Raw genomic sequence first — 11,839 nt, 5'->3', positions numbered from 1 at the left:
CTCATATAAAATGACTAATAGCCTTCACATGAGAATAATACATGTTTATGTCACATGTAATGTAAATTATATAGCCGTTCTAAGTTGGCTAATATAACCCAATAATTTAAGTCTGACAGCCCAGGGGCAGAAGTACAGCATGTACACATGAAACTGTGGGAAGATAGGCTAACAAATAAAGCAACCCCTGCATGTATGAGAAAAAGAACATTTTTAGTCGGAGAACATAAATCACGTGTTGAATTGCTTTAAAGAGAGATCCTTTCTGTTTTTCCTTTTTTCTCTGCCTCATCCTTTTCATAAGAATCAGAGCAATTTGTTTCTAGAAAGTAAGTACCAACTTTGAGATTTCAGTATAAACTATGTTCATAGCTCCCTCTGATGACCGTTGGACACTACACAAGTCTCCTTTTATTCTTGCTGGTGCATTCAACTAACAGCTCACTGGTTAAGTTTTAATTGCTTCCAATGAGGTCAGCAAAGGTATTTATCGAAAAGCACTGAATAACAGACTCTACACACACACGAGCACGCACACACACACGCGCGCGCACACACAGAGAAAATCCTCTTGCGTGTTGATTTATGGAAACAATTATGATTCTGCTGGAGTCTCTCAGCTGAGAAATAGTTTTTAGCTACAGTAGAGAGTCTCATGTTGCAAAAGGCAGGCAGCAGAAATGGAATACTTATATATCCAGCTGTTATCAAGAGAAACAAGTAAGTTATTGTTATTTGTCCTTTAAAATAATGTTTAAGATTTTCTAATAGTTAATGTCTTTTTCTCTTTTTGTTCAGAATTAGAAGGGAGAAGTAGAGTTAACAGATTTTCTAGGCATGCTGTTAAGATCTATAGCAATTACCCTGCATATAGCTTATGTAAAGATAAGGTTGAAGCTCTCCAGAGCTGTCCTGACATTTAAAACCAGACAAATGTGGGCAGTTCTGTAGAAAATAATTGGTTAACCACAAAAGTGAAAGCATGAAATAAAGAAATGTAGAAGCATTTGCACTTAGCTAAGAATAAGTTGAGAAGTTTATTTAAAGCAATAGCCTTAAATGCAAATGCTATTAGAAAATAGCAAATGGAAATGAACAGTATAATAAGGAATGTGTCTGTGTGTGTATGTATATACTAACATAAGATGTATAGACAGTCAATTTAAGAGATTGACGTCCTCTTTGGAAGTTCTGTTTGTGTGATTCAGTCTTTTTAAGTTAAACCATACCAACTAATAAACAAAATTGTCTACTGAGATTTATATATACAACTTTTCACTCCTTCCTCCCCTTCCTTTTTATTGCTTTCAATACAAACAGAGGATTCAAGTAGCAAAGCAGGTCCCGACAACTGAGCTTACTACAACCTGTTTTTTGAAGGATATCACATCTGAAAGGTACTAAAGGAGCCATCCTCCTCATATCAGTGACTAAAAGGATAAGGATCGTCATTTGGAAAGAACCACCAATCTCAATTAAGTAGATCCACCATTCACTGCCAAGGTAGAAGGAGGTCAATGACCTAGGAGCAACGGTCCAACTTGAGATTGAATTTTCATTATGGTATTCCTGAACACCCAGGGCACTGCACTATAATGCACAAATGGATACTGACATGGATCCTGCCAACTCTGCTCTACACATCATGCTTTCACATTATCTGTCTAGTGGGCACCATAGCTTTCGCTTGCAATGACATGACTCCAGAGCAAATGGCTACAAATGTGAACTGCTCCAGCCCTGAGCGACACACTAGAAGCTATGATTACATGGAAGGAGGGGATGTAAGAGTGAGAAGACTTTTCTGTCGAACACAGTGGTATCTGAGGATTGATAAACGAGGAAAAGTAAAAGGGACACAAGACAAACAAACTAATTATAGTAAGTATGCTTCTTTTTTTTTTTTTTAAAACCTATTCTTTATAAGCCTTGAAAATATATGAAGGGGTAAATTTTCAGCAACTCAGATGAATCCTCAATTTTCTTTTTTTTCCTTCTCTCACATTAATCTAAACAAGCCTTTCTCAATTATTTAATATTTGGGTGTTTGGATTGTGTCAATATAAATATCTCCTTGGTGTAGTATAGATCTACTGATGTAATCATCCTAGCTGGTAAACTGAGCCAACTGGAAAACATAAAACTACATGTCTTATTCTCAAAGTGCTCATGAAAGTCAAACAAAATCTAAGTGGAACCATTCACACAGAAATGATTTAATATTTTCTAGTTAATAGAAGTCTAGCATAGTATGAAGTGCTCATTAAATGATTACTGAAAAACAACTTACTAGCATTTCAGTTTTTAAACAATCTATTTTATGATTCTGAGTACTTAGGCTATAATCTCAATAGCAACAGTTTACAGTTATGTAATAAAGAAGAATCTTTTTTTTTTCATCAGTTCATATTGTTATCGGTATATATTAGGTTGCTGTCTACTGGCCAAAAACCACAGGCTGATTCTTCTCTACATTTTGTTTATTTGAAGTCTTCATTGCATGAATTCTATTTCATCCTATGTATATATGAATGTAAAATATTTCAAGAAAAAGATATCTAAAGTTAAAGAGGCGTTAATGTTCATGATTGAAAGGTCTTCCATCCCTCCCCCACCATTTTCCATTTAAAGAATCCAAATTACAAATTCTTTTTTATATTTTGAAATTCTATTGCTGATTATGTTAATTCACTTAATGACAGAAAAGATCTTACTCTTTAATAGAGTGAAAGTACTACTTTCCTCAAATAATATATAAAATGCTTTGGAAGAGAAACAATTAGGGGATAAAATTACTAAGAAAAACTAGACTTTATTTGTTTGCAGCACTAAAAAGCAGATGCTGCAATTGTATTTCATCTTGGCACTGTGTGTACTAAGTTCCAATGAAAATGATCACATCAAAATAATGATAAAATATGCTTTTTATTATGCTATTCCCCCAAATAAAGTACAGTTACGTAAGTTTTTGTATTTACTATAGGGTCACTTTAATGGTTTCTCTATTATCACTCAGGATTTAATCATCATCCCCTCTGATTTCACTAATTGTATTATTTTAGTCCCTGAAGAAGCCCCTAGTGGTAATAAATCTTGATTAGTTCAAAATTCATTCTGGGAATTTTTTTTTGTAGATTTCCACTCATGAGAAAAACCAGAGAATCTACTGCAATTATCTAATCTAGAAGCTACTGAAATGTCATATATTTAACTAAGTGCAGGGTGGGAGAGAGCATACTGACTTTTGGGAAACCTGGGTTATACTTCCATTTCTGTTACTAACTAGCTTGTGCAATACTTTCTTGGATTCAGTTTCCTCATTTGTAAAATGAGACTTTTTTTTTTACTAGTTTATCCTGAAGGTTCCTTTCAGGTCTTAAGTTGTTTTCAAAATTTATCTATATATACATGCATGTATATATCTATCTAACTTTCCACATAGGGGTATGTGTATGCCTACACCTCACCTCATTCGACAAATTTTCATTTTACAAATGAGATAACTGAGTATTCACTCACAAATAGTATCATAACATATATAAATTTATGCTGCCTTATGCTCAGAAGAAATATATAATTATACATGTGAATTCTGATTTTGCTAAAATTTGGACCCAAATTTATCTTTACATGTATGTACATTTTTTTCAAAAGCATCTATTAGATATTTATCACTCACATTGATTGAAAAATTGAATGTGAATATAATGAAAGAAAAGATGGCAAGAGGTCTAATCTTTACTTCCCTATCAGCTGTGTGATCTTAGGCAAATTAGGAAGTTTCTCTGGGTCTCAATTTCCTCATTTGTAAACTGAAGGGGTTGGATTAGATGATACCTGAAATCTCTTTCGGAGCTTAACATTTTTGATGACAAGATAAACTGTCAAAACCAATTTAATGTGGCAGTGAGAGGGATTTAATTGACCTGGAAGGGACCTTAAGGGTCATACAGTAAGTGCCCCTATGTTCTTGTTATGATTCTGAATAACATTTAACTAGTTGCATTGGAAAATAAAAAAAGAGAAGAGATGAGGAAAAGGAAGCATAAAGTTCAGTGTAAAAGGAATAGCGTGCATTTTAAAATGGCACTTTGCTAATCTAGTTGCATTATTTATCATTCAATTCAGAATGCAATTGTATTATATTTGGAACAAAATGAAAATTTGGACCCACTTGGATTATCTTAAAACTCTAAGCCCAAATGTACAGTCCTTGAGACAAACTCTGTGATTTGGACTCAACACAGTTGGGATGAACTCTGAATAGTCAAAAAATTAATACCAGTTTGGTAGTCCATTTTTCCTTTAAACTGTTATTCTATAGTTTAAAAAAAGAAATTAGAATGTTATGAGACCTTTATATATGAAATGGCATAATATACCCTAGATAAATTTTGATACTAAGATTTATGTTGATCCTATAAGCTATTTCCTATGTAGAGAGTGAAAACCTTTCTTCAGAAGGTAAACTTTCCAGGAAAGGGTACAAACCATGCTGGAATCTTCTGGCAAATTCTTTGCTTTTAGCTGTTTATCATTTTTTTAAACAATTATCAGAACCTAAGAAATGCTGTCATTTTTCATACTTAGGCTTCTTTCTTTAATAATAATAATAGCTAGTATTTGTATAGGGTTTTAAGCCTTGCAAAACACTTCAGAAATAGCATCTCTTCTTAAGTTCACAACCCTGGAAGGTAGGTGCTATTACTTACTTCCATTTTGGAGATGAGGAAGCTGAGGTAAACAGAGGTTAGGTGATTTGCTCAGGGTCATACTATCTGAAGCTAGATTTGAAGTCAGGTCCCCTCGACTCCAGGTTCAATGCTTTATCTACTGTACCATGTAGGTGCCCCCCGGTATCTTGGAACAAACTATAGGCTTCCATATAATCACAAGAAGATGAAGTACCTTGCTGCTACAGGAAACTGGTGTTGGGTAGAAAGAAGCATTCTACCTGAGTTGGACAGAATGGACAAAAAATGATTGCTAGGAAATGCTGGGCTAAGATAAGGATCTTGACCACCATTAGCTACCACATGAGAGATGGAAGAATTTACTTGCATTTTTGCTCTTTTCTGAACACAAAAGGTACAGGTTGATAGTTATTGAGTTGGAGCACCTTACCTCTCTGCATTGACTAGATTCAAAATGGTGAGCATATCTTCAAACTGCTTTGCTGTCAGAACATTCCACAGAAAAACAGAAAATATGGAAACAGCAATTTAATGATGATTACTGACCACTGCTGTAGCTCCCCTTTTATCAACAGGAGGTTGAAAGCAAACTAGGAAAACCAGCAAGTTGAAAAACAGAGTTAATAACAGCATCAATCAGACAGTCAATAAGCATTTGTTAAGCACCTACTGTATGCCAGGTACTTCATCAAGTGCTTGGGATAGAAAGAAAGGCCAAAACAGTTCCTGCCCTTGAGGAGCTTCCAGTCCATGGGGGGAGATAATATACAAACAACTAAATACAAATAAGATATGTGCAGGACAAATTGGAGATAATCAACAGAGGGAATGGTCTACCATAGTGTCAAATATTAATGTCAGTGACTTGATTTGTAATCTCTAAAATGTCCTAATGGGTTCAGATACTTTTTTCCTTGAAGATTGTTACACATTCTGTCAACCTGCCTATCTGAGGTAGTTAAATTTCACAGAACATTCTGGTTGCCAACAAAACTACCAACTTTGTGAAACAGAATTATTACTCTCTCAATCATTAAAAAGAGTCTTTTTCTACCACCACGATATACCTGAACTAAAGGAACAGATGATGCTGACGGATATGACTAGGTTTTTGATAAAGTGGTCACTTCACTAGTTGAGGCAGCAGAGAAACAAATACATAGGAATCAGGTTTATGAGGGATTGGTAAACTAAGGATTAGTGCGAGTAGAGCGCATTGTAGGAGAATTATTATTACAGGAAGTCAGACTCATGACAAGGATATCCCCAGAAGAGATTTTGGGATTGATGCTCTCACATTTGTGTGTGTGTGTGTGTGTGTGTGTGTGTGTGTGTGTGTGTGTTCAGGGGAAATGGGGCAGGGTCTGAACTTGTAATTTCACTAGAGTGGGGAAGTTCTTTGGGCTCTGCCTCTTCTGATGCAGATCTACAACTATCCTGTAATTTCCAGTGTTAGAGAGCTGCATGGGAACACTTAGCAGTTATGCGATTTTCCTGGGATTACACAGCCAGTCGGTATCCAAGGTAAACCCAAGTCCTCCTGACACTGAAGCCAGTATGTTTCAGATTTTATAACGAATTGAAACTGAGCTACCTTGGGCTGCTCATGTCCTTTTTAGAAGGGAGAAGGGAATGGCAAACCACTCTACTGTCTCTGGCCAAGAAAACCCCAAAATGGGGTCATGAAGAATTGGACATGATTGAAACAATGATCAACAACAACATGGGACAGAGGAAAGAGTACTGGATTTGACGTCAGAGGAGCTGGGTTTTATTCCCACCTTTGCTGCTCCCTACCAGAGAGACTTTGAGCTAGTCACTTAATCTGCTTGGGTTTCAACAACCTTATTTGCAAAATGAGGGGCTTGATCTAGAATCTAGATGGTTTCCGAGGTCCCTATACTCTATACTTAGGATCCCATGATCTGACTTCAGATTCTTCCCTACCTGTGGCTGTATTGGGTTTTAAGTAGAGACCAATTTCTTAAATGTTTTGTTTAAATTCAGAATCTTGGACATGGAATAGACAAATGAGGGAGATGGTACCATGCAAGTGAAAATAAATTTTTTTGAAAAGATTATAAAATAGAATCATAACAGAACATATTATTTATTTATTTGAACAAAGGGCTTCCTAAGGGCCAAGGAGAAGGTAGTCAGGTTGCCACTGCCAGGCAGGAAAGATGCTAGAGAGTCAGTCTCAGAGATAGATGCAAAAAAAGGGTTGCCTCTTACTTATATCGAGGGCTAGGAAGTCTCGGATCATATCCTCCCTGGCTACTCCAGGCTTAATTGTTATGCTGGCTATAGAAAGATAGAACATTAACCTGGGTCTACTTGAAACAGAGTTATAAGAGCAAAATGGATCTTTAAAACTCATGCCCCAAACTAAAGAACCAGTCACTTCCTTAGAAGCAGGATAAATATTAATAGCCATAGCAAAGAACCTGTTTACAGCTGGTATTCTGTTGCTAGTGTCTGAGATCTTTTCTGGGGTGAGGGGGGTAGAGGGGACTGCAAGCAGGGCTGGCCACCAGCAGCCAGAGGAGATCACTCTGCACCTGACAGAAATAACACTGCTATTTCAGTAGGGGAATTGAGGTGCCAAGTGAGAACCAGCAGAAGCAGTGCATTGGGAGGCTCACAGCAGCTTTGAGGGACGAATGAGACAGACAATCCAGATCATCCCAGATAATTTTCTTGTTTTCAGCATCCAATTACAAGGGAGTCTGCTCCTCCTCCCCCAATGGTCAATATTGTTGGCCCCTTTAAAACAGCAGAAATGTTTAATTGCCACACACCACAGCTCGGAGAGGAAGTATCCCTCACTTAGTAATAATTGAACACCATAAGTTCTGTAGTGAGAGAAGGGATGGGCCTTCTGAGGAGCAGCCAGCAATTTGGCAATAGTTTTGGACAGTTCCACTGTGATGGGATGTGGCCTAAGAATTGGACGGGGGTGGGGCGTGGAACACAATGGTGTTGTTGGATAGGACTTGGCAGAGAAAACTTGAGGAACTCAATTAGTCAACAATTCTTTGGGTAGGATCCTGCTCAAGAGTAACCTCTGCTAGAGACCAGTAAATATAATTTTCAATTGCTAAACATGGAAGATGTAAGCTCTCTTACTTTCCAACCTAATCCTAGCAAATGATTTACTGTAGAAGGAAAGAAAAGTCACAACAGATTTTTTTTAAAGGCAAAAGTAATACTAATAATTTTTAAAGGTAGGCCACTAGGACATGCCTATTGAATCTCAATCACTGGAATTGATTCAGTAGGTAGATAGTTCTAGCCTGCTGCTCCTCTGTAGTCACTTGCTAAGGCAGTTTCTTACTAGTCAGCCAGTCAACAAAGCATTTATTAAATGCTTACTATGTGCCTGACACTGTGCTAAGGACAAGGGATACAAAAAAAGTATAAACACAGTTCCTTGTCTCAAAGAACATATTCTAAGGAAAGAGACAACATGTAAATAACCTGGTACCTATAAGGTATATTCGTTGTAAATGCGAGGAAATATAGGAGGGGGGAAGCAGCCGCATTGCAATGTCCCCAAAGTAGGTCAAATAGAAAGACATTATTATATGTGGTAGATCTTGGAAAGTTTCTAGTTTTCCCATACCATTTTACTATTTTTCACTTTACAAATTTCCTATACCCTATTTTCCTCATATTTTCTTCTTCTATTTTTTTTTGTCCCCATTAGCTTATCCACCTCTACCCTTGTAGATCTTTGCCTGAGCTGTCCAGGACCCATTAACTTAGAAAGTCAATGCCCTCTCATGCTTTCTAGATTGTTCATGGAGAAGGTGGTGATAACTGAAAGAACTGTGAATCTTGAACCATTAAGACTAAGATCCTGGTGCCCTGACTCACCTATGGACACCTCTGTTCTTCCCTGAGGTTCACAGGTAGCCCTCTAAGGGGAAGAAAATCCTACTCAGATGACAATGGAAAGGATGGGAACAATTAGTCTAGAGCAGGGGCTCTTAACCAGGAGTCTATGGATAGATTCCAGAGGGCCCATAAATTTTAATGGGGGAAAATTTACAACTTCATTTTTACTAACCTCTAGTTAAAATTGAACACTTCCTTCAATTATAAATGTAGGTAACAAACTTCAGTAGTATCAAGCCTCATCAAACTGCCAAAAGCATCCACAATACACACAAAAAAATTAAGAACTCTTGGTAGACAGTCCTGCGGATGATGAAAAGAGCATTAAACTAGAGATATAGCTTGCGTGCAAAGTTGGAATCAGGCAGGAAAATGACCATAATGTCATTTATTTATTTGCTTGTTTGTTTATTACAAAGGTTGGTTCCTAATTCCTTTAGCTCTATGCTAGCAATGCAATTTCAATGAATTAGGTAAAGAGTACCCCTAGCTCAGTACTGGTGGGGGGGGGTTTGGATTCCTAAGATTTCTTCAGGAGAGCTCCCCCACTCCCACTTTCTTGTTTCCCAAAGTAAAAACCAATGGGCAGGAAGAAAAGGCAGACCTTTGATTATGTGAGCTATTTGTTTCCAATATAATCCAGCAGCTCCAGCTAAATCAAGGGTGCTTTCCTGCAAACTTCTATTTTCCCTGTGGTATTTTCAGTTTTCCTATAAACCAGTGATACTGGAAAATAATCATCTTTTATATTTCATAAGAACTGGGAAGCTACGTAAAATAGCCACCACAAATATCTTTTATTATTTAACTCTATTTTGACCCAGGCCTCAGTTTCATTATTCATAAAGTGAGGGGATTGGATCATATGATCTCTAAAGTCCCTTGAAACTCTAAATCCTATGATCCTATTGGCTTTGGAGATTTCTCTCAAGGCATGCCAACAGGAAGTCTCATCTTCCTTCTCTTATTGTGTGAGTGGGGACATAAAAACATTCAGTTTAATTCAAACACTTATGAAGCTCTTACTATGTGCTAAAAATCTGTGCTTGATGCTATGGATATAAAATGTAAAATAGAAGTTTCTGCTCTCAAGAGGCTTACCTTTTGCTTGTTGGGATACCACCCATAAACAGATAGTACATTAACAAGGAGAGTAATGGGGGCAAAAGAGATCCAAACAAAATGCTGTAGGAATAATGTGAGGAGAAAGAGATCGGTCATTTTCTTCTGGGGTAGACGGGGATCAAGAGAAGTTCATTGGAGGAGATGGCATGTGAGATGACTTATGGTGATGGAAGATAAGGAGTCTGAAAGGTATAACTAAGGAAGGAGTATATTGCAGATATGGAGGGAATGGTCCCTCATGGAAATACCTGAAGCATCCTAATGCGTGGGTTCTCATGGGGGTCTCGTTTTTTGGGAGGGAAACTGTTGTTAGTACTTCTTCTCATATAAAGAATGAGGACAGATGAAAACGAATTCAACACTGATGCCTTGGTATAGCATTACCATATTTAGTCAGTGATACCATCTTAACAAAGGCTATGGCTGAAAAATAGTGAGTAAGAGCTAGCTGTAGTCAAAGTATAGTGATTTTTCTGTATTCAGGTTAGCTCCTCTGTGGAGGAGTCAATGTAATCACATTAAAGGGAAGAGTCTAGGGTACCTCAAAACCTTTTAAAATCAAAGGAGTTTAATTGTGTGTAAGGGAAGGGTGAAGAAGAAAGAGATAAGATGGAGGGAGGAAGAGGCAGGGAGAAGAAAGAAGAGAGAGGTGGGGAGAGAGAAGAAGAGAAAAAGATGAGACAGTGAGAGATAGAGGAAGACACAGAGAGTCAGAGACAGAAAAAGAGACAGAAGACATAGAGAGTCATAGAAACAGAGAAGTAGACGGAACAATAAATAGATTTTTGAATTTCTAGTGATCATGCCTTCATACAGCAAGCACTTAAACATTAAATATGTTGGAATCTCACAGAACATCAGTTCTTGGACCTTCAGGAAAAGGCGGGGAGAGGGAAAATGGATTTTTAAATTTATAGTGACTATGGCTTTGTATAATTAATAGTGACAAGGTCTTAAGATAGTGGGAAATCACAAAACGTCAGTTCCAGGACCTATTCTTAATAGGCATAGGGAAAAGGGCCAGAGCCAAAATTTCCTTGTTAGCCGCTGTGACAGTGGGAGAGGATCAGGTAATTAAAAAAAAACATGAACTCTGGGAATACTGGATTGAGCTTAAGACTGTAGGGACAAAGCTTAGAGGGGATTAGGGTAGTTGATTTATATAGTTGTTTCTTGGATGGAAGGTATATTTCTATTAGTCAACTCTGTAGGGAGCATTGAGCTTTTAGTAACCTTTGTTTACTATTCAGGATTATTATGGAAACTCATTTATCTTTTAAGGCTAAGGGAAGATGAAAGAAATAATGTTTCACAGATTTTAAAAGCATATTTACTATGTTTTAATCAAAGATATCACATTTTCCATTTTATCTCTTCACAGGATGAGTAACTAATGTTGAGGAAATGAGGTGGGACCAATTTGTATACGACCTTACCCAATAAGTTTCCCCAAAATTCTAACTATTGTATAAGCCTAGATTATGACGAATTTCCATTCAGTTAGGGGTTTGGTTCTACTGTTGCCTAAGAATTGGTCTGAATCAATGTTGTAGGAGAGTGATTCTTGACTAAATACTTGTGCTAAAGTGTATAAGTTGGTTATACGGAATCCCAACTTGCATTAGGAGGTAACATGAGTACATAGATAGTAGGAGGGTCATTTCAGGCTTGAATTATCCCTAGAAATCCAGGGACCCAAGGAGGCTGAAGGGTAGTTTCTGAAATTCTCAATAGGACATGGTTATGATGATCCCCTATGGCCATCATTTGGTGAACAAAACTATTTCTATCTTCATTTTACTTGTTGCCATGTAGACAAGCACTAATAAACAATTAGAATAATTTTACGCCAAACAATGTGTATGACTGGGGGAAAATCCTTTTTCTTTTCTAAGAATTAGTGTCTACAAAAGTTGTGGTTGTTTCATTCGCATTAATGATAATCATGTAGAGTTTTGATAAATTACAATAATAGCAAGCCACAATTTCCTTCCCAAGTGATAAATGCACTATTCTTCCCTAATTTTATATATATATATATATATAATGACTCTTCAGAAAGATGTTTTTAAATGAATAAAATAAAATACAAGGGATTACAAAGGAAATCAATTATATTG

General features: G+C 36.9%; 1 protein-coding gene across 1 annotated transcript in view; it reads left to right on the top strand.

The window, feature by feature from the left end:
- The first annotated feature begins 593 nt into the window (after nucleotides 1-593).
- The window catches only part of FGF7 (fibroblast growth factor 7), a 90,827-nt gene continuing 79,581 nt past the window's right edge, over nucleotides 594-11,839 (top strand). The window contains exons 1-2 of the mRNA XM_036734407.1: nucleotides 594-720; nucleotides 1,321-1,881. Of these exons, the coding sequence (XP_036590302.1) occupies nucleotides 1,596-1,881 (286 nt within the window). The 5' untranslated portion in view covers nucleotides 594-720; nucleotides 1,321-1,595. The remainder of the gene's footprint in view (nucleotides 721-1,320; nucleotides 1,882-11,839) is intronic.

This window comes from Trichosurus vulpecula, chromosome 8, assembly GCF_011100635.1.
Source record: "Trichosurus vulpecula isolate mTriVul1 chromosome 8, mTriVul1.pri, whole genome shotgun sequence".
Taxonomy (NCBI): domain Eukaryota; kingdom Metazoa; phylum Chordata; class Mammalia; order Diprotodontia; family Phalangeridae; genus Trichosurus; species Trichosurus vulpecula.
This window is presented reverse-complemented; position numbering and strand designations above follow the sequence as displayed.